The sequence below is a fragment of the Mchenga conophoros genome, linkage group LG4 (assembly GCF_057382185.1).
Source record: "Mchenga conophoros isolate Kocher_MC1m ecotype Shallow Benthic linkage group LG4, M_conophoros_male_GT1.1, whole genome shotgun sequence".
Classification (NCBI taxonomy): domain Eukaryota; kingdom Metazoa; phylum Chordata; class Actinopteri; order Cichliformes; family Cichlidae; genus Mchenga; species Mchenga conophoros.
Genome location: NC_140529.1, coordinates 33,871,944 through 33,895,474, shown reverse-complemented (window position 1 = coordinate 33,895,474; position 23,531 = coordinate 33,871,944). Strand labels below are relative to the sequence as shown.

At 39.6% G+C, this 23,531-nt stretch overlaps 1 protein-coding gene across 5 annotated transcripts in view; it reads left to right on the top strand.

Moving 5' to 3' along the window:
* The window catches only part of spop (speckle type BTB/POZ protein), a 96,617-nt gene that overhangs the window by 58,400 nt on the left and 14,686 nt on the right, over window positions 1–23,531 (top strand). For all 5 annotated transcript variants that reach the window (XM_085271973.1, XM_085271975.1, XM_085271974.1 and 2 more), the window contains 2 exons: window positions 3,061–3,188; window positions 22,347–22,524. In XM_085271973.1, the coding sequence (XP_085128099.1) occupies window positions 3,061–3,188; window positions 22,347–22,524 (306 nt within the window). The remainder of the gene's footprint in view (window positions 1–3,060; window positions 3,189–22,346; window positions 22,525–23,531) is intronic.

Here is a 23,531-nt window from a genome sequence, read left to right as displayed (position 1 = left end):
ACCCGATCCTGAAAATAATAAGGCCTTGGATGGATGTCAAGCATGGGAAGTTTTTATAGTGACCCATGTTTCATATTGATGTTTTGAACTGGTCCGAAAGTTTGGAGCAAAATACAGCGGTCCCTCATTTAGTGCGGGAGTTCTAAAAATAACCCGTGACCGGTGAAATCTGCGAAGTAGCCAGCGTTATTTCTTTTACAATTATTATAGATATTTTAAGGCTGTAAAACTCATCACAACACACTTTATACACTTTTCTCAGACAGGCATGAACCTTTTCACACTTTCTCTCCTGTTTAAACACTCTCAAAGTTCAAACCGTTGCAGAAAGTCCAGTATTATAGAATGAAACCAAAGATCGAACCCTGTTTTCAGGTCCAGAACATGGGGAAATTGAGCAGCTGCGAGAGAATCCAACATCGATGAGGAATGAGTTGAGAAAAATTTATCTGACTGTTTTGTTTTGCTTAATGCGCCTTATAATGCAATGTGCCTTATGGTCTGAAAAATAAGGTAAAGTCCAACTTTTTGTGCGATGGTTAGCATCTTCCTCTGCCTTTTAGATGCTACCACAGGTGCCTTTGACGTTGCAAAATGTTTCATCGGCATTGTTGTGTTTGTTGGGGAGAAAACTTACCAACATACAGTACAACACTTTTCAGAGTCACACTGCTAGCGATCAAGGATTTATGTAAATTTGACAAGCTGAACGCATTCTGTACTGTACAGGAGACACGGCACGGAGGAGATCGAGTGACGATGGTCTACAGCCAATCAGGAGGCAGAACACAACGCAAAATTGCACAAAAAAAAAAAGAAATTCTCGAGACCTCAAAAGGTGAACCGCGTTATAGCGAGGGACCACTGTATTAAATGAACCAATTTCAGGATCATGGACAGTGCATACATTTTTCACCATGTTCCCATAAGCTGTGCTCTAGCACATGGCTGTTTGAGTGGTCGACCATACTAAACAAATCCAGTGGAAATTTTTTTTACACCTGTATAGAAATAAATGTTTGTCAGTCAGGCATTTCCAGTTTAAAGTGATCTAATTTATTTTTTTAGAAGAATGCGAAAGAATTCAATGTTGAACTATTGTCGGCTGGTTTACAGTCCTGCCTGTCAGTTCCTGAATCCTGTGTGCATTATAACAGCTCTCTACCAGACTGCAACTGTAGGCCTACAATTAACATAGATGTGTATGACCTACATTTCTATGCGTTTTACAATTAACAAGCTGCACCTGTCCTGTTAGAAACTACCCCCAGCTAAATATCTTGTTAGTTTGTGACAATGCACAGCTCTTGGCAGATTGGGTCATAATGAACTGAACATACTCTGACTGTGTTTGGAAAACGGTGCAAAACTAACATCTATCAAAGCAATTTGGGGGATTATACAATCTATGTGTCTATTTAGGTTCATGTAAAACACTCTTGCACTTTGCAATACCTGGTGGTATTTCATCCAATACCATCAGGGAGCGTTCTGGCTGTCCTGTGTTCGTTCTGTTGCATGATAACAAGTACATCTCCGTAGCCAGAGTCATAAAGAACTAACTTCAGTGACACGAAAAAAGAAAAGGATTCCTGTAATAGTCTCCACAGAGACTCCACCAAGCCTTCATCTCAGTATTGTGGAGTGAGTCTGGGTTACATGAAGAGGAAGAAGTCACTGAAACAATCTGAATGCACAGAAGATACTTTGAACAAACTATATGCCAATTATCTTGAAAAATTATGCACAAGTGTACCCAGGAGAATTGCTGACAATTTGAAGGCAAAATGGGTTGTCATAACAAATATTAATAGAAGACGTAAAAAAAGTTTATGATTTATTAAAAGAAATAATTCTCACTGCTACTGCCCAAAAACTGCGTGGCTCTAATATACTATAATGAGACTGGGGACACGTTGCTTTTATACTCTTGTCAGTATGACCAAGCATTGCACAATTTCATCTGGTAATTTGCCAATTTGTTTATCTGTGTGTCCTTACTAAATTTTCTTCTTGTTTCTGCTTAGTGCCAGCACAATTCAAGCATGGATGATTACATTTTTATTGTGTCTTACAGAGCATCCTTGGAAAGATCTTAATGGGGAAGAAATGACAAGGACTTGGCAAATAAACTGATTTCTATTGACTCTCATTGTAGCTTGTGGAGCTTTTTCCTGTAGCGTCATCTAATCCTTTACAGGCGCGCAAAAAAACAGCTATAAAACCTTAATTTATTACCGTACCGTATCATGTCATATAGTTATGTCTGCACTTACAGGAATGGACAGTGATGGCTCCATGCACAAAAAGGGTCTGTCGCTTAAGCTCAGTAATCCCAGAACAGTGCTCAAGGAAGCAATTTTCTTCTCATTAGCAAAATGGTGAATGATGTAATTTCTCCAAAGAATGGTGTCTTATTCTTCCAACAGAGCTTCAGTTACTTGCAAAATTTATGTGTTAGCGGCTGGCCTTATTCTATCTGCAATTAGCTTTAATTTGCTGTGATCTCTGTAGCTGCCGCAGTTCAAAGCCATTAATGTTTTGACCTTGTATGTGAGTATTTGTGACTGTTAGGTGACTGTGACCGCCTCCACAGTGTGCCTGTTGTACACACAAGAACTCCACCACCTTTCCTGTGTCTTTGTAGTGCAACTGAGTGTTACAGAATCCTTCCTGCCACTGTTAGAGATAATTGGCACTCCATAAACACATGATAATTGGACTGCTTTGATCCCTGCAATTTCTCACTTCTTGGCCAAAGAGGCACAGCAGTTCTGTCTCATGTTTACCACTAGTCTTTATGTGGCAGCGAGAGGATAGAGAGAGTGAAACGGGGGAGAGAGAAAGATTCTGTTTTCTTCTGAAGTGTTAAAAGCTCCCTGCAGGCATTACTTCATGCATCCAGCCTCTTTTGCCATTGTTTCTCCGCTGCTTATGGCCATGACTCATAACAAACTTTCTCTTTCGCACACACATTCACACACGCAGAGCTTAATCACGTTGTGAAAGTCTTCAAGTAATCTTGTTTCTCCTTGTTTGTCCGTGTGTCTTCTTTTCCAGAGAGCCAGAGGGCGTATCGCTTTGTCCAGGGGAAGGACTGGGGTTTCAAGAAGTTCATAAGGAGGGACTTCCTGTTGGATGAGGCCAACGGTCTGCTGCCTGATGACAAACTAACTCTTTTCTGTGAGGTAAGAGGTGGAACTGTTCATTAAAACTCATGTTGTTTGTTGAACTAATTTCACTGTGTCTTCATTTTTAAGCATTCACAGTACAGGCTGCACCTCCAAAAATGAAAATCCTTATCAAAATGATTGTTCATGAAATGGGATATTTCAACATTGACATCATATTCTGAGCTGTGTTTCTATTAGTTGAGCTATTTGGATTAACCCAGAATATATCATTTTTATTAAGTCCAACCTATAATTATTCAATTTTGTTGAAATACCTACATTTCCTGTGTTTTGGTGGTTTTGCCCACAAGTGATCACAACTCCTATTTCACTGAGTTGTTTTTTTGTCACTACTACTTATTCTATGTCCCTCTTAGTTAATAATGTATGTTTTTATTGGTACTACATACTCTCTGGGTTTCTCTCTTTCATCACTAACATACAAGCTGATTGTCATTCATCCTGCATGGTGGCTTGGCTCCGATTCCTCTGATCCAAATCTGGCTGCTGCTCCTCATTGAAAATTCCCTTGTTGTTTTTCAGCTGTAACACAGGGGGCAGCAGAGGTCAACTGTCCTCTCTCTCGTTCCCCTCTGCTACTCGTAATGGAGCCAGGGAGCAGAGAAGAGGTTAAACTTTCCGGATATGTTAATGCCTTACTTGTAATGCATGCACCCCATAAATCTTTAAAAAGCATGGCAGTGGCTGTTTAAAACAATTCTAATTAACCCTGCGGGTATGGAGGGGAGCATGTCTTGAAGTTTTCCCTTTTTGTAGCGGTGCAGCGTGCAAGTCTGTTTAAAGTGTTTCCAAACCGGGCTTACCGACAGAGGGGTAGGAGGGGCAGTTGTGCTTCTCCAGAGCCATGAGGGAGGGGGTAGAATTGTGTGTGTGTGTGTGTGTGTGTGTGTGTGTGTGGTTTCATCCACTCTCCTGAAAGGAAAGAGATGGGGTTGCTGGTTCAAGTCCTCAGTGGCCACTTCCTCCCCTGTAAATATCTGTTGCTGCTGTAATTAGCCAGCTCCGCTGATGAACAAGCAGGACGGCGGAAATTTATATAGCACATTTTAGAGAGAAAAAGTGCTATATATGAAAATTAGATAAATGGAAGATGGAGACATTGGAAGTTTTCATCAGCATAACAGCAACCATTTTTTTAAACTCTAGAAACATTTGGAGGAATGGCCTTAAGTGACCTGAGGGGCACACAGTTTATTTTCTCAGAGAAAGTCAGATGTGATATATAGACAGGCAGCAGTGTTTTTTAGAATCAATTCTGAAAGAAAAAAATACTGCAAAGGAGTGTTATTCGAGAAAAAAGGCAGTCTGGAAGTGGGGTGTTTTGTGTGGTAGTGATGAAATTGCCAATATTGAGGGGAGTGGCAGTATTTTTCACCAACATGTGTGAAGAATGGTTGGCAGAGTTAGTTACTGGGTGGAGCATAGTGGGTTGATGGTGGTAAGAAAGTGTGGACGGGTGTTTGAATCTCTTTTCCTGGTCTTTTTCCATGTGAAACTGATGCCCAGTGTTTACTGTCAGAGACCTGGCTCCACTTTTGTCCAGATGGTCCCATCCTGCATCTGAGAGAGCCCCATCGCCCCAGAGCCCAGCCCGCTCCCTCTTCTCTCTTCTCTCATCTCTTCTCCTTCCTCTTTTTCCCCTCCATCTTATCTCTCATTCAGACCCAATCTCCTCCTCCTCCTTTCCCTTTTCCTTTCATGTCTTGCTGCCTCCCACTTGGAGCATCACAGTTTCTTACTTTTTTCTCCTCATTCTACCTTCAAATCTGCTTCGTATCCCTTGCCTCACCCGTCTGCTGAGCTTCTCTACTTTTACTTCCTTCCTCTTTTCCCTCCCTTAATTCTTCCTCTTTTAGTATTTCTAGTAGAGTGTCAGAGGAAAAAAGGCTATGAAAAGAAGCCAGATTAAGGTTGGAGGGGGGGAACTGACTCAGCCGCTCCTCCTGACCCCCTGGTCTTTCTGTTCGGTTCAGTTGCCTCCAGAGACATTAGTAATTCAAATTTAACACAGTGAAATCTGTCTGTCTGTCTATGTGTCATGTCAGAAAGTGCCTAAACAATAGCTGATGTGTTTTCTCTCTGTCTCTTCCTTTGTCTCCATCTCTTTTTGTCTTTCTATCCCTGCCAAACCACTGCAGACACCTTGCAGGTATTTAATGAGGAGATGGCTCCCATTAAAGGTGCTGCGTTGGCTGTCAAAAGAGAGCATGAGAGACAGGGGGAGATAAAAAGGAGGGGAAGAAGGCACAGAGAGAAGAGACTGAAGGAAAAGCCTTCTTGCGAATGTGGGCACAATGGGTGGCATCAAGCCGCAGGGGTAAAGAACAGATGAAGATGGAAAAATAAAGACGATAAAGGACAAAAACAAAAGGCCAAGATTGGATTTGGAGTTGTTTTTTTTTGTTTTTTTTTTACCTTCATTTTGCTTCCTCCTCCTTTAATGCGATGCTGAGGTAAGGGAGGTTAAACCCTCTCTCTCTGTAACTGACCTTCTCCTCCCCTGTCAGCAACACAGGTAACCTCTAGCTCTAAGGTCAAACCACTGCTTATCCTATTGTTCATGCTACAGGTAATGCAGATGCTTAAGAGAAATTTTAGAGTAATGCCAGACTCACTCGGGAGGACCAGTGGCTCCTCAAAAAAAGAAACCCAACAACTTTGGGCTGCCGTTATTTGCCTGCTGGAAGAGTCGTGTTGACTGACAATGTAAGAGTTAATCAGAAAGTCTGTTTTGATTGACTAAAGGGGAAAGAAGAGGTTGTTTTGGAAAGTTTGTAGTGAAACGTACCTGTCAGTCATTGTAAATTGGCCACTGAAAAGCAGAGGCACAGTGGTCCCCTTTTACTCCATAAGAACTAGAGTCACAGAACTAACGTTGCTGCACAGATATGGTTTATTTCTCCTCCTGTCCTGTGTGCTGTGGCTTCAGGGCCTTATTCCAGGAAGTGTATTCAACAAACTCTGAGTTTATTTTTAAACTCAAAGTTCAGCAACTCTGAGTGTCCTGCTCCAGTATGGTGGGTCAGAGTAAGTTTCGACAGCTCTGAGTATTTTTTTTCCTGAGTTAAGCAGAGAAAGAAAGCCATCATCTGACCTCCATTTTAATCCATCGGACCAAAAGAGTGTGCATGAGACTTAGCTTGTATAGCTCTACCATAAACATAGACAGAATAAAAGTTTGATACAAAAACAATAATTCTTTTAATACTGGTCACAACTTGAATTTTCAATAGAAGCTGGAATCCCTGTTTCAAATTTCAACCTGCCGGGGACAAAATGCAAGTGGAAAAAACAGAAACAGATAAGACAGTTTACTAATTGACCCGTGACATTAGTTATCCAGATAGAAATAAACTCTGGGGTGCATCCAACCTCAGGCAGTTATAAAATTATATAAATAACATTTTTTAAATATTAAGTAAATGTTTAATAGGTTTCAATAAGTGTTAAAATGTAAAATCTGACGTAATAGTTGACTTCATCCTTAAATTAGCATCTTACTGATTAGCACTTATGTTAAGTACTGGGATTTTCAAGTTTGTGAAAATAAAAACTTCTGCAGTTGATTTGCTCTGCATCGAGCTTTGACAGCGACTTTATGAATGAGGAATCGAAACCACAATCAGTTGGTTCAGGTACCGCAGGAGGAGAGTAGTCAAACTCAGTTTGTTGTAGAAAACCTGCCAGCAAGCAGGTTAAGTTCAGAGTCTGTTAACTCAGTAACCAGCTCAGAATTTAGGTTAACTCTTTCTGAAGCAGAAAAGTGGAGTTTTGTCGTGTCAAGATTAACAAATTCAGATTTGTTAGCTTATACCAGCTTCCTGAAATGGTGCCAGGATGAACCACAACAGCATCTGTTTCCACCATGCAGAAACTACATTTTCTCGGTCTTAACCTTGGATAGAGATGCCAGTATGTAATATTTTTGGCCTTTTTTTGTTGTACACACACAAATTTCTTTATTGCTAACATTGTGGTCAAAATGTCAAATCTTAAAAAGACAAATATAATTTTAGAAAGGAAAACGTGTGAAAAACAGGATTCAGGTGTGAGAACCAAACTGGAACCTGTTGATTCCTTTTTTCCCCCATCCACAATCAGGGTTTGTATTTTGCCCCTGCAACAATCACTTCAATTCACTGGGGAGTATGCAGAGGGAAAATGACTGTTGATAAAACCTGGATTGGCATTGATTTTACTTCCCATTCAAGCACCAAACACTCGTAAACTTGAGAACTACTTCATATTTGGCGGCTGTCTGATTTAGACAGAAATTAACCGCTAAGCTGGAGATGAAGTTTTCAGATGGGGACATTTTTTCAGGTTCTGTAAACATCACTGGAAAGTGCCACAGAGAAAAGAGAAAAAGCAAGGTTTGGAGGTGGTTTTAATTATAAGAAGATTCTAAATCATAAATGTGGGCTGCTTAGTAAATATAGCATAGAAGAAAGCTGCAGAGAGATAAGAAGTGAAAAGGAGTTGAGGAAGAGCATAGCCAAACCACACTGTTTGATCCAGAAGAGGAAAATTAAATTAGTAAAACAGGCTATAACCACAGTTTTTGAAAATTGGAAGTTTTTCCAAATGAAAACCCAAAACACCCTTCATAATATGATAGTACAGTTCTGGCTGCCGTGGTCTTCAAGCTAGCGGTGAAGATGGCTCATGTGTTGCATGTTGGGTAGAGCATTCCATAATTGGATACATTTATTCATGGCCACCTAAGATGTTTACTAGACATGTTCAAAATGACAATTTCAGTTTATTTCAACTTCATGTACTTCTAATTACTGTGGTCATGTGACTTTGTATATTTAACCTCTATTGTGAAGGTTCAAGGAATGACAGGTTTGTGTGCGCACAGCAGTCTACTTGCATGCTAGAGTTTGACTGTTGCTGTGGTCAGTGTATCAGTCTTTACTATATGCTGAGGAGACTTATCTAAATACAATGGGCAGAACAAAATTCATGGATCATTAACAGGATTAAAGTTTGATTAAGCTTGACACTTGGTCACATTGTTGGATCCAGAGAACTGGAAGATGGCGACAGAGGCAGAAAAACAACAGGAATGCCTAGAAAACAAAGCATCATCAAAACCTTGTTTCTGTGCTCAGTATTTCCACGTTAGGAAGAAAACAAAAGCAGTCACAGTCAGACTGGGCTCCGATGAGGCCAGAATCGGAGAATCTTGGTGTTCCTGAATGATTGAGACACTAAAAATGAATCATCAGCTTTGATAAATGTTCTGACTGGATTGACTGAGCACTCAGCTCTCCTTGTGGTGCAACCTGATGGAAAAGGTTTATATTTTATTACAAAGCCAAAATGAAAAGGAAAAAAGTCCAGAGAGCAACTAATGACTTACAAATAGAAATATAATGACCTGCGTATGATTTCTCATAGCCAGTGCTAGCATGAAAAGCTACGAAAAGAAGATTTTCTTCCCATGCAGAAATGAACCATTTTATCTAGTTTGTTACTACATGTCCAATGAACAAGTTTCTTCAGATTTATGCTCAAACTTTTAACTTTTGAGACTTAAAGCCACAAAAGCAACATTAATGGGAAAGATACTCAAGCAAAAGGGCAGAGGCTTAGAAGCAGGAAAGACCTAGGCTGAAATAATTTTTAAAATCTAAAGGTTAAGTGTCTAGTAGTAGTAATAGTAGTAGCATAATAGTATAATAATACTGTTATTGTAATGATAATAATTATTATTATCATCATTTACAAAACTATACATGCAACTTTGCACAAAATTTCATGCACTTCTGTGTGAGTCATAAAACTGTAATGAGTTCATGAAGCTCAGCACTTGCATGTGTTACCTGGTTGTCTGTTCTTTTTCTTTTTTTTCTCTTGAAACTTTAACTCCTGCAGAATAACTATTTTTGATGCGATTTACAGTATATTAATATTTTGTGACTTTGGCCATAGCTAGAGTAAAAGCCCTTTCTTCAAGGCTCCTCCAGTACACCTCTCCTAGGGTGGGAGAATAAATGAGTGGGGTGCTGATGTTCAGCTGTTTCCTCCTCTTCCTCATGGTGTTAGCGCGGTTCGCCTCTCCCATCGGTGGGTAAGCACTTTGCCGGGTGACAGCACCCATCCTTCACAGGGCCCTGCCATATGCTGTGCTGCTGTCAGAGGAGACGACTGCAGATGCTCCAGCTGCTCTCTCCCTGCACACTGAACAAGACGGGCATGCACACACTCACACACATGAGCAGCACTTGGTTCAGGATAAAGAGGCAGCGGTGGGAGACACAAGGAAGAAGGGGCGTGGGAGAAAGGATGCACAGAGAGATTTGGTTTTTGTTAGGCAAAAGGGAAATGAGGTGAAATATATTTGTGTAGTTCTGTGTTTTGTAGTAGCTAAATGGTGTAAATTTGGATTTAATCAAAGACGGATATGTAAAACTGCTGATTGAAGGTGAAACAACAAAGCAAACAGAGTGCAAGCTTGACCCCCCTCTGTCTCACAATGTGACTTGAGCCACAGTGGATCCTTTAATAGATACTATCTTTGCAGTGCTTTCGCACCAACAGCACAAATATTCTTTCATTTCCCATCAAAAGCACTTTGCTTCTCCCAGAGTAAAGACTGCAGAAAATTGAACAAACAGGCAACTTTTGCCTGTTTATTTATTTTCTTTGTCCAAACATTTCCTTCAAGCTTCTTAGATCGGGCATCAGAGTCTCAAAGCTATCACTTTGGTGTCTGTGATCTTCCAGCAGAGAAAACAAAGCTACTTAAAAGGAGACCCAAATGGCTGGTTCTCATAGACTGAAAGCAGAGGCTCATGCTCGCAGCTAGTGGTGTTACTGAGCGTGTGTTGATTATATGTAGGGATGGGTATTGATAAGATTTTAACGATTCCGATTCCATTTTCGATTCTGTTTAACGATTCGATTCTTTATCGATTCTCTTATCGATTCTTTTTTTTTTTTAAAAAAAAGGAGAACACTAAGGTCGATTAGCTCAGAGCTTTGTTTTATATCTTCTCTTTGAACAAGATAGAAATTTAGGAGTAACATGGCCTTACAAACCCAACAGTGAGATCTTGAGAGATCCAGCCTACGGCTCTTCAATGGGGTGTCACAGGGTACCCAGGAAAAAAAATTGTAAATGTAAAATAATAAAATAAATATTCTTGTGAGACATATCACATATTGACGGGGTCGGGTTATGTTAAAAAGTATAAATTGTTATACTTTGTTCATTGGTTCAAAGGTACCCCACACTTCTTTTTTTGTTTGCTTGTTTGTTCTGGTGTATTTTTCATTTGAACTGTTACTCTGCCAGAGTACTCATATTTACAAGATGGCATTGAACGCCCCATTGGTGTATCAGGAAAACTATTTTGTAAGTATGTTCCTTGAAGGGGATTGAAGTCGTTCTTTTTTCCACCGCAGCGAAGGGCTAGGAGTAGGAGAGGAGCTGCTGTATGTTTTTGTTATCGAATCGATCTGATTGTGAAATAAAGCATATGCAGTGAGAAAGCAACTCCAGGAGTCATCCCTGCCTTAAAGCTGCAACATTCTTCTGTAGCAATAACAAAGTATAACATAAATTGTTCTGTGGCAATTACACAAGAATATCCAGTAATGTCCCTGCCCACAATTAAACACATTCACTTACCAAAAATCGGGGGAATCTGCTGTGGCAAATGGGTGCAAGCCTTTGACCACAAACTTAGACACTGCTCGGTGACATTAGTCTATCCTGGCCTGAAAGGAGACGCTACCGGTAGACTGCAGCGAGAACTGCCAGCATCTGAGCCAGACTCTGTCTGTCTCTCTCATCATGGTCACCTACATGTACAGTAATGGCAGGTCTTGTAATAAGGCAGATTGCGCTAACATAATATGCACTGTTAGTTGATTATTTACCTGCCGCATTAACGGGAGAGGACGTGCAAACGTTACCGCTGCTGCTGGGTTGAGAGTCACGAGTCCGGAGCGGAATTAAAAACGCGTGTCATCGCGTGTTTTGTGAGCAAATGCTTTTGCATATTCGTAGTGTTTCCTCCCTTAAATGAAATATCTACTTTGCAAGTTGCCCTGTTGTCATCGGTTCTCATAAAGTATAATCAAACTTTTGAGCGTTTGAGCCGCTTAGGCGCCGTGTTTCCTGCCAGGTAAATGACGCTCCGCAACGTGGTGACGTCATTCGGGGCGACTGGAATCGATAAGGGAATCGTTTGCAAAAATGGCAAACGATTCCAAGGAATTGAAACAGTGGGAACCGGTTCTCAACAAGAACCGGTTTTCGATACCCATCCCTAATTATATGTGTGTGTCTGTCTGTGCGTGCATGTGTGTAGAGGAACTGCGTCTGAGTGTGTGTCTGTCTGTGTGTGCCTGTATGTGTAAGAACAAAGTTGGCTTGGCTCAGCATACTTGGCTGTGAATCAGGACCTGAGCCATGATACTCGTTCAACAGCTTGACTTCAAACCATGCATGAAATATGCCTCTGTCTGTGTAGATTCACCAAAATACCACCATGTCAGTGGCAGGGCAGTAGGTATGTCTATGAGCAGAGTCTCAGAAATTCACACAGCTGGATCCCTGCACACAGCCAGTGAAGTGACCACTGTAAGACCAGGATGGATACCTATAGTTAATATTTTGTGAAAACTTTAACTTTCTTGGCTTAACTTTGTAGTGTGCTGTTGGTCGGAATTGGAAAAGAAGAGCTACTGTTGTGTTTGGCCAAAAACTAATTATTCTTACCTTGAATTAAAACTGCTATCAATAATCCAGCTTTTCCCATTATGCAATTAGCAACAGCATTCTCATTTCGTGCTACACCTGGCAAAGTAGTTTTCCTCATTTTCCCACATTTCCTTTAGTAAATGTGATAATGAGTGTTCAGTATATTTTTGTAACATTTAGAAATAAACTCAGAAATGTCCAAATATATTGATATTTTGTTATCATGTTGTTGATGGAAATATGCCCTGAGCTTTCAGTGGACTGTTGGGTAGTCTGTGTGTGTGGGTTTTATTTTTTTATGCCCCCTCAGTAGCCACTGTATTAGGCTTGTACTTGTTTGGATTCTTTTGCCATCATAATTGGTTTAGTTCTTCTTGGCATAGAGACAACAACTTGCTGGAAACTTTCTCAGAGAGTTTGGTCCATATTGACATGATGGCATGGTGCAATGTGCTGTTCTACCACATCCTGAAAGTGTGGTCTTAGATTGATATTTATTAACTATAGAGGTAATTTGAAAGTAACCACCAGAAGACGCATGCACTTTAATGAAAGGGGATGTACATAGTCAGCACTATCATGATCCTCAGTTGACACTAAAGGGCCCAAACAAAATATCCCCCACACCCATACAACACTACCCCCAGCATGAACCATTGATACACGGCAGAATGGATTTATGCTTGCATGTTTTGTTTTGGTTTTTTTTGCCAAATTCTAACCATATAAAAGCAGAAATGTTCCTCTCTTTGATTGTCCAGTTTTGCTGAGCCTGTGCCAATTTTAGCCTCAGTTGTCTGCTCTAAGGTCTTCTGCTGCCGTAGACAATCTGCTTTAAGGGTTGACGCGTTGTGCATTCAGAGATCCTCAGCTTTGGTGGGTATTTGAGTTACTATTGCCTTCGTTTCAGCTCCAAACAGTCTGCCTATACTCCAGCATTTTCACCCTGAGAACTGGGTATTTTCACCTCTTTGGATCAGTCTTTGTAAACTCTAGAGCTGGTTGGAAAGAAAATCTCAGTAGATCAGCAATTTCTGAAAAACTCCGACTAGCCAGTGTGGCACCAAGAAACTTGCCACATTCAGAGCCACTGAGCTCACCTTTCTTCCCCATTTTTTTATTTTTATTTATTTATTTATTTATTTTTTGCTTTGTTTGAACTATAGCTTGTTGTCTTGACCAGGTGTGCAGCCTTAAATGCATTGAGTTACTACAATGTGAATGACTGATTAGATATTTGTGTTAATTAGCAGTTGAACAGGTGTATTTAATTAAGTGGTCGGTGAGTGTGTAAACTAATATTAAAGATATTAATATACGTGTTAACATACACATTAACCTCAATATTTGAATCTTTGTTTAATCTACTTTATGTGCATGTGATCCCTGTTAGCTAAAAGCTCCAAACACTGTCTGACTGTCTTTTCTTAGCTATGTACAGTGTCAGTGAGAGGAGATATCTCTAACATGACTTTTCCGCACAAAGCCCCACTCATACGCTGTTGAAATCTTTTGTTTGTGAGGGGCAGCTGGTTCAGAAGAAAGGTATCATAAAGGGAGGGTGGGGAAGGAAATGAAATGGCCTATTTCAGACAGAAGATGAACTGACTGGCTGCAGCAGGAGTTGGTATAAAATAGATAAGGTATATTTTAAACTGTGAATCGTTTAAAGCTGCTCTAGTATCGTATCTCCAAGAATAATAAATGACATAATAGGTCACCTTTAACGAAAGTGTGGTTTCTACTGCTAACAATCTTATAGCACTATGGTCTTGCATAGTAGGAGTAAACACAAGCTATATCAAAAACCGCTTTAGTGGTGTTTTTGTTGTTATGCAGCAGTGTTCTTTGTCTGATTGGGGCTCGTGTCTATAGCTGCTCAGACTAGTCATCCAGTATTTAGTGGTTGGTTCTTTTTTTTTTCCTAAGTTTTCTGCAAACAAAACAGAAATAAAATTAATTACTCTTTGTTCACCAAAGGGAAGACCGAGCAAACACTGGAAATATAAGAGCTTCCATTAAATCCTTATGGGTGGAATAAGGAGGTTAAAAAACAATGATCAGCTGGGAGGAAGTGAATAGCCTTTAATTAAAGAAGGTGGCGGTTTTAGCTGTCGCCTTCCTGTGAACGGTGTTTATTTCTGACTTTTGTTTAATAGCTCGGAGATTTAGGGCTATGTTTGTTTAATGGTGTCAGGACTAAATCAGATTCCTCTATTATTCTCCGGTTTAATCAGTTGTGTCACCTGTTGCAGCTGCCAGAGGGCCACTAACTCAGACCCGTGTATTAGACTGTCTCCAAACTCCAACATCCTGTCATTGCGCTTTGTTTTTTTGATTTTTGTGAGCAATAAAATCTAAAAGTAGATGCAGGGAATGAGTAAGAGAGCTGCAGAGCGCGTCTGTGACATCAAGCCTGTTTACTCTAGCTGGCTAGAGAGTGGAGAGCAAGTTGTACATTATAAAAAGATGGTGATGAATTTTTGTGTTTAAGGGTTGAAATGACAATTTCAAAGATCACAGATCTTTTGAGAGTTTGTCGATGAAATGAGTAGGTGTACATCATGAGTGTGTATTTATGTTGTTTATCGAAAAATAGTGGAATTGCATGCACTTTGTTATTAGATTTATTCCTCAGATAGCATGCACTCACCTTGTTGTTGCGTCTTAAAAATCGATTATAAAATGCAATATTTTCCCCTGACATTTGATTCAGGTTCAATTGCAATCAAATTTCCATTAAAAATGTAAATAACAGATAAATGAAATTCTGAAGTGTGGCTGTGCTTTTCCTTGAACTAACTCGTAATACATTTGTAATGATTTATTTAAACACATTTGTTCCACTGAAGCAGTAGAAACACAACTAGTAGTGAATCCTCAGACTAGCAGTGTGTTTGATTTGAAACACAGCAGTGATATAATGTGGGTAATGCTGTAAAAGATGTTTGTCTGATTTAATTTGTTAATGCTTCTGTAGTTACCTCCAGAGAGATCAATAGTAGGTTTTTAGTGGCCCCAGACGGCCACATTTGGATCACTGTCAGCCATTTAGTATGGTGTGGTTGCCACTGTAGGAAGCACTTTTCATGTCTATTCAGTGCTTTCAGTGTATAATCTTTGTCAAGGCAAATGAGTGTGCTAGAGCTGCATTACATCACACTGTCACATCTAAAGGCAAAAGTGAGGTGTGCAATAAAACAGTGAAACGATTGAATAAAACAATAAATAACACTCAACAGAACTGACTTTATACTTAAAGAAAAATAAAGTGTATCATTGTACTGATACTAAAAGACAGACTGATTGGGAGCAACACTGATCTAATAAATAGAGAAGGATGGAAAACATGCAGTAAATCAGTTTCTGGTTTAATTTAATGCAGTTTTTCAAATGTGGAACTGTTATCTTCCTTTTTTCCCCCTCAGTGGCGGCAAATGACCCAAAACTTGCAAATGTGTGATTTCAAATGCATTCAGCCTCACACTGATATTTTTAATTTGCATAATTAATAAGGCACAATGGTAACATTTCCTCTGTATGTGTGTGTTGCACACATACAGACGATTAAAAAATAACATCTGTGTTATGTAAATTGCTTTCAGACGATCTTGGTATCAGGTTTTATTTTCGAAATATGGACATAATTGTTCCAATTCCAAACAATTAAAATAAGGCTACCATTTTGGCAGCGGCTCGTTGCCAACCTGGCAACCATTTCTGAACCATTTACTGTCAGACTTTGCTTCTGCCTGCAGAGATGGACAGAATTTGTTTTTCCCATTATGTTCATTAGGTTTTTTTTCTTAGAAGAATGACCCAAAAAGTTAACAAATTTAAGCTGTTGAATAATTGTGAAAAACATCCTCCTTTAACAGGTTATTGTTTAACATACCACATAACAAATACTCTTAATTTTAAGACTTGTTATGTTTATCGAATGACATCCTTAATGATCTCAGAAGTAAAGAGTTTGAAAGAATCGGAAGGACAGTCATGAAAATGTGTGGTGAGGACGTCTGGGAGAAAGCAGCATAAAGGAATTCTATTTTGCATAGAACTAGTGGATATTTATTCTCATCCTGAGTGCTGTCTGTCTAGATAGCACCTTTTCAGGTTAATAATAATAATAATAATACATTTTATTTAAAAATAGCGCCTTTCAAAGCACCAAAGGACACTACAACAGATAAAAACACAGAAACTGGAAATATACACAATAATAAGAATAACAGATAAAAGTTAGAGCATACAGAGGTTTAAACATAAGCAATTTTAAACAGATGAGTTTTGAGGGTGGACTTAAAAAGAGGGAATGAACTAATATTTCTGAGGTCAGGGGGTAAGGAATTCCAAAGTCGAGGGGCAGAGCAACTAAAAGCCCTGCCCCCCATTGTAATCAGACGAGCGGAAGGAACAGAGAGAGAAAGAGAAGATGAAGATCTGAGGCACCGGGATGGGAAGTTCATCTGTACTAAATCGGAGAGGTATGGTGGAGAGAGAGAATGAGTAGCCTTAAATGTATAGAGGATTATTTTAAAATGGATGCGACATTTAACCGGGAGCCAGTGAAGCTGCTTCAGGATTGGGGAGATGTGGTGGGTAGAGGAAGTCCTAGTAATAATACGGACAGCAGAGTTCTGGACACGTTGGAGCTTGTTAATAGATTTTTGTGTAAGGCCAAATAATAGTGAGTTACAGTAGTCAATTCGAGAGATAACAAGATTATGGACGAGAATGGCAGTGGCATGAGGAGTGAGGAAAGGGCGGAGGCGATTGATATTACGGAGTTGGAAATATGCTGCACGTGTGACATTATTGATATGTGAATTAAAGGATAATGTGCTATCAAGAATGACAAGGGAGAGATAGGGACCAGCGAATTATTGATGGTAAGAGAGAAATTGTTAATTCTGGATAGCAATCGTTTAGTGCCGACCAGGAGAAGTTCTGATTTATTGCTGTTGAGTTTAAGAAAGTTGGAGGAGAACCAGGAATTGAGTTCAGCTAAGCAGAGGATAAGGGAGGGTGGAGGAAGAGTAGAATCAGGTTAGGTAGAGAGGTAAAGCTGGGTGTCATCGGCATAGCAGTGGAACTGAATATTATATTTACGAAAAATATGTCCGAGTGGAAGAAGGTAAATGATGAAAAGAAGGGGCCCGAGGACAGATCCCTGGGGCACCCCAGTAGATAGAGGAGAAGGCTGAGAAGTGAAGGATTTTAATTGAATGAACTGAGTGCGGTCAGACAGGTATGATTTAAACCAGGCTAATGGAGTATGAGAGAGACCAATAGAAGCTAATCTGCTAAGAAGAATGGGATGAGAGATGGTGTCAAACGCTGCACTCAGATCAAGGAGAATAAGGATGGAGAGGAGACCAGAATCAGCTGCCATAAGAAGGTCGTTTGTTATTTTTATAAGAGCAGTTTCGGTGCTATGCAGAGGACGGAAGCCAGACTAGGTTAGAAGTTTGCCTTCACTCAAAGCAGGTCATTAAAACTATGTTGTGTGGAAAGTCAAATAATATTTATGCAAATTATCTATGGTAAAAAATAACAGAAAGAAGGAAATTACACTTTTTTTTTAAAAATAATACATCAGCAGCAAGTAGTGTCCTGTCATATGTGTGAGAAAGTGTGTAGTTTGCTGAGGTGAGTGTATGTATGCATGCATCTGTCCATATGTCCGTCTGCTTCGTCCGTCATCTCGGCCCGTGTTTACGTGTTTGTGAATGCAAAGGACTGCACCGAGAAAATGAGTCTTGGCAGGTAAAGGAACAAGTGTTCCAGAACTTAATGAATTTCATTTGATTTGAATCTCTTTTTTTTCCTTTTTCGAACTATTTCACGCATGGCAAAACACTGTAAATCCATAAACAAACACATAAACAGGCAGAAAAAGATTGATGCATTATGAATAAATCATCTGGGTGCTGAAACTCAATATTAACTCTGCGTTGCCTGGAGGGTTTACAATGAGATTCATCTTGATGTCTGAGGAACTAACTGGGAGGCAAGCGCTTTAGTAAGTACTTATCTCTGGAACTTAATTACCAAAACAAATGATGATTGTGGTGATATAGCTGCAATGATTCTTCATTACTGTTATTTTCTTACCTAAGGTTGTATACATAAGTGGTTTCTGTCGTCATCATCATCATGATAATCATCAGTATAACTACTGGGTAATAAATACAAATCAGTCAATCATTTAGTTGGTTGGTTGGTTAATTCAGTTCTTTCATTGCATTGAATTGCACTGCTGGCAGAGTTACTATGGAGTTTTCCTCTGAGGGATCATTCTTATTGACCTCGTTGACACCAAAACTCAAAGTTTAGAATCAAAGTCGATATTAAAATTGTGATATTGACCAACATTCAGTTAACACTCCATTACTGAGGTATCTTTAAAGAAAAAACTACATTTACCCGGGATGCCTCCACACGTCTTCCTGAACAATCTAATATTAATTAAAAACGATATGAGGATGGGAGGGTGTCATGACTGTGACTCTCTTATAATAAGTTGGACTTCATATAAAAACATATAAAACAACTAGTGTGACATCATCCAGCTGTTTTGAAGCCTGCACCTGAGCTTTTGCTTTGCTGAAGCCGGATGTGATGTGACTGAGAGCTTTCATACAGTTGGTACTTGTCAACTGCTAGGTGGGGAGCACAACTTAGACAATTAATGTGATGCTGTACTAAGAAAAAAAACTAGAAACTAACAATAAAACCCATAAATCACGCAAGCAGCACGATTGTGTCCTTAGACTTCTATAAAGGGACTCACCCCCTGCTTGGAAACGATGAGGATTTAATTCACTAATGCATTGGCTTCACAGACCTGGAGGCTACGTTCATCTTTATATACCGTCTGTTAGTGGAGTTTATAATTTCACTGAGGAAATCTCGATGCGAAAGAGTCACACAGTCTGTATATACGTTTTTGACATTTATTAAGATGTTGAACACTAATGCCTTTTTCTTGGGAGGACTTACATTTTTGTTGTCAGGTGACAAATAACTCATCACAAAGCATTCACCCATCTCTACTAAAATAAGTGAAGACTTAAGATGACAAAGTATACTTATTGTAAGACTGAATTAAGATCAAGTGTATACATGGTTAGGAATGTTGTCTGCTCGATCACTATGAGAATTGTTTTCGAGTGGGGAAAATGCAAGCAGGAGGAAGCTGACAATGACTGAAGATGACAGCTAATGGTGTGAAGACTGTCTGGGCAGCCAGTGTATCTAAATAACCAGGTGCTGCGATTTAGTTTCTGCCTGGTTAAACAGTGAAATAATTGGTCAAGTTAGCCAGTAATTAGACCGGCTCTGCCACACTGCATCTAAAAGCCCAACGACGGCTCCACCATACTAATTGGGCTATTTATACCGAAACGCACGGACCAAGCTTCCAGGCTTCCCTTCCAATTCGCTTTTCAGCACTTGTTTATTTTATTCAGTGGGTACTCAGGACACAGCTCTGGACTCTCCCCTCTCTCCTCCTCTTCTCCTCCTAAAGCCATTTTTCATTCCAGCTTGAGCTCAGTGAACTTCTGTCCTCCGCCCTCTTTGTCTTTGCCTGTGCGTCTGTCTCTCTCTTCTGTTTTTCCTCCTGTTCCTCCCTTATACGCAGCAAATCCCTATCTACCAGGCCTTCTGTATTACTAATCAGTGTTTTATGAATGCCAAAGTCTGTGCACAGGAATGTCTCTTTCTCGTGTGAATGTGGCTTTATTTTTAGTTCCCATCTGTCAGTGTGTTGAGATGTACATATGTCAGTCAAACCTGCATCTCCTAGGAGTGTGAATAATAGGCCCAGCTGTGGAAACCAGACTGTCTCACACACAGGAATGCTTTGAATTCTCCTTCTTCAGAATAGTCACATTTTCTTCACACTGTCCCTGTCATTTCTGTACCAGGAATGAGCTGCTACTATGAGAGGTCATCTTCAACTGTAGATCCCACCAATGGCTCACTCACTCCTAGCTCTTTTGTGTGTGATGGCTTCTCTCTATTCTGTCTGTCTGTCTTTTGGTATCTCTGCATCTGTATTCTCTCCACTTTTATTATCTCCATATCTCCCCCTCCCCCCCAATCTCCTGCTTTTCTTACTCTTCTGTTTTATTATCAGTCTGTCTTTCTGTCCCCTTCAGGCTAACCCTCAAACCTCCATCAGGAGCAAACAAGGCTCCTTGACATTCAATTTCCTGCTTGCCATGTACTTCTCTATTGTATGCACTTTTCCTCCTTTTCTAGGACTCTTTTTGTGTTCTTTGAATAGGTGGATGGATGTGGCATTGGACGAATAGGTGGGCTGATGGTTGAATGGGGATGGATGAGAAGGGAACCGGGCTGTAATTTAGTTTAGTTTTTTTTTTATTTATTTATTTTTTTATGGATTTTTGGGTGTCAGCCTCAGTTGCTGATGCTTTAACAGCAAGGTCACTTTGTGGGATGTTTTGGGATTTTTGGCCTTGTTCTTGACAATAGTTTACTGAAAGCTATTCGAAGGTGTCAGCGAGAAAAACAGGAGAACAAGCGTCCTTTGATTTATCAGGTGTCAGGTGCCCTGTAGCTCTTAATTGTGGTGTTAAATGTAACTGAAAACCAAGTCCTGCAAATTTCATTTTCCATCCACCACCAATACTGCCAGCTATGACAAAATACATTTATTTAAGTTGATAGAAAAAACATGTCAGAAGTCTTTGAATAGTGTTTTGTTGAATGCAAGAGTGATTAGCCTGAAAATCAATAATATTCTAATGAAATCATGTTTAGAATCTATCCATCCAGAGTTTTGGCTGTGCCAGATGTCATAGGGCACCCGTCCATGGTACACCCTGGACAGGTCACCAATCTATCACAGGGCTAACACAAAGACATAGACAATCTTTTATGCTTACTTTACATCTTTAGCCAGTTCAGAATGACCAGTTAACCCAACCCCATACATTCTTTGGACTGTGGAAAGACGTCAGATTAACTGGAGAGAACCCATGCAGGCTCTGCAGAGAACGGCCTCAGGCTGGATTCAAACCCAGGATTTTCTTGCTATGAGGTAACTGTGCTAACCACTGTTCCATTGTGCCATTTTAGAAAATAATACAGTAATAGTAATAATAATACGATTCAGCTTTTCTTTAATCAAATGGTTACAAGTATAAAAAACTACGAGTGGGATCACTTCTTTTCAAAAAATCATAATATAGTGTCGTTACAGTGTCCGTAAACTTACCTGACCCTAAAAGGCCTAATTTAAAGGAAAAAGAAAGCAACCCAGTTGGGGAGTATGGCCTTAATGTCTTATAATAACAGAAAACTAGCAAAATCTTAATTTGACAATTTACTGAGCCCTCGGCTAGACAATTTAAAACACATTAATTTACAAGTTGTGAACTAAAGGAGACTTTGTTGAACACTGACAATTTATCATAATTGGTAATATGAGCCATATTCTTTATTCTTTGAAATTAATTCTTTGACACCAAAGTTGTAGCCTTGGTAACTTTGTCAATGCAGTCTTTGTCTTCTACTAAAAACTCAATCGTTACAAGATTATATTAATCCAATCAGAATAGGACATCTTCCAATAATTTCAACAAAATTAACTAGACCATTAGTTTTAGTTTATTATTGGAACTCAGTTAATAATCCTTCGCCGTTTAACCCTCACTCCGCGGATGCTAGCTAGAATGACTCTGGACTTCGTCATTACTAGACTAATCTGTCATGAATCGAAAGCCAGACAACTAACTAATTAATTAACTAACTACAGAATGTTCCAAACCAGGCTATAGCTAGCTAATTTTTCTCTTTGATTAGATTGCACTCCAGGCAGGTGAAAAACTGCAAGTCAGTCAATCCAGTCTGTTGGAAATTACTTAGTAATTAGTGTGTGTGTGAATATGTGGGTGTGTTTGTGCTCATAAGCCTGCTTGTTTGTGTGTGTTTGCAGTGAGTCCTGTTGAGAGATAAATGAGTCTGGTTGACATTGTCTGGAACAGGTGGTGAAGTCAGCAGGGAAGACATACAGACAACTCTCATGCACACACACACACATACTGGCACTCCCAATTTGACTTCAATGCGGGTTTTTTGGATTGTTTGGGAGTGTAGCCAGTCTGATTTGATAAAGAAGGAACAATAGGTTTTCTTCAAATTACTTCCATACTGAGTGGCTGATGTATTGATTACAGAGACAGTGAACCCACATTAAGCATTCACAGCATGTTTGATTTACCGATTTATTTTCCTTTTATGAACATTGCATGCTGTTTATTTGCCTCTGTGTGAACCAGTCAGTGTGCTAAAGGAACTATTCACTCTAAAACAAGTTATTCCGATTTACACAATAAAAAGGGCACAAAATTTACGACATGGGGGGGGGGTAATCTGTAAACGTGTGTGTGTCTTTTCAGGTGAGCGTAGTGCAAGACTCTGTGAATATCTCAGGCCAGAACACCATGAACATGGTGAGGGTTCCTGACTGCAGGCTGGCGGAAGAACTTGGAGATCTGTGGGCAAGCTCCAGATTCACCGACTGCTCCCTGTGTGTTGCTGGCCAGAAATTCCAGGCACACAAAGCCATATTGGCAGGTGAGAATATCCTTTGTCACATGTGTAAGAGGTTATTGCTACAGCTTTATATTTAGCCTTCAGGTGCTAAAACCCAGCTGGAAACGTTGTTTAAAGCAATACACTTACTGCTTTGTGTTGTCTGTGAAGATAAAATGCTTTTAATGAAGTTTATGATTGATAAATAAATTAAGACATTTAGAATTTTTGTGGTCCAACTTTAATGTCTTCTTTGCAATAATACATACATTAGGGGAAGTAATTATTTCACGTGTATAGTTTTTATAGTAGTTTCATTTATTGGTGAGAGACAAATTATCAGTTAAGATTGTCAGACAATAATTCTGAAAAAGAGGGAGAGTGGAGCCTAAAGAAGAAGCACATTACGGTCTCCAGACCTCAGTCCTATAGAAAATTAATTGACAGAGCTGAAACTTGCTGAAACTGAGTTGCCAAGCAATGGCAAAAAACCCTGATGGAAACCCATGAAGAATGATCTTGGATCGTCTGTCAGATAATTGTATTACAAACTGTTTATTTTTGTTTTTTAAACCAGCCACAAGTGCCCCTTTAAGAAACTGCAACACGTTGGCTTCATTTGACAGCGCTGAGGTTTCCGTTAGATAAAACATGACTGATTGTTGCCTGGAGCTGCCATGTTCATTTTATGAACATTCAAGTGACTTGTTTTAATCAAACTTTGCATCAATATGACTTTGGAATCAGCGGGGGCTGAGAAAACAATCACACCATTGTCTAAAGTACACAGTGATATGCCATAGGCAAACGATGGGCAAACTTTCTTTGCAATGTTTGTTTTAATCCTAACAGCTAGTGTTGTTAGACTAGTGGCAACATTTGGTTGATTGTTCCCAGGAGTATACTTGTCTTTTCTTTTTGACAATGTGTTTTTGTGCACAGTACTTCACATTAAACACTGATGCATTAAATTCATTTTAGGATTCTCTTTTTTTTTTGTTTTGTTTGATGGTCGTACATGCAGTCCAAAAAACACATCCGATTTAAAT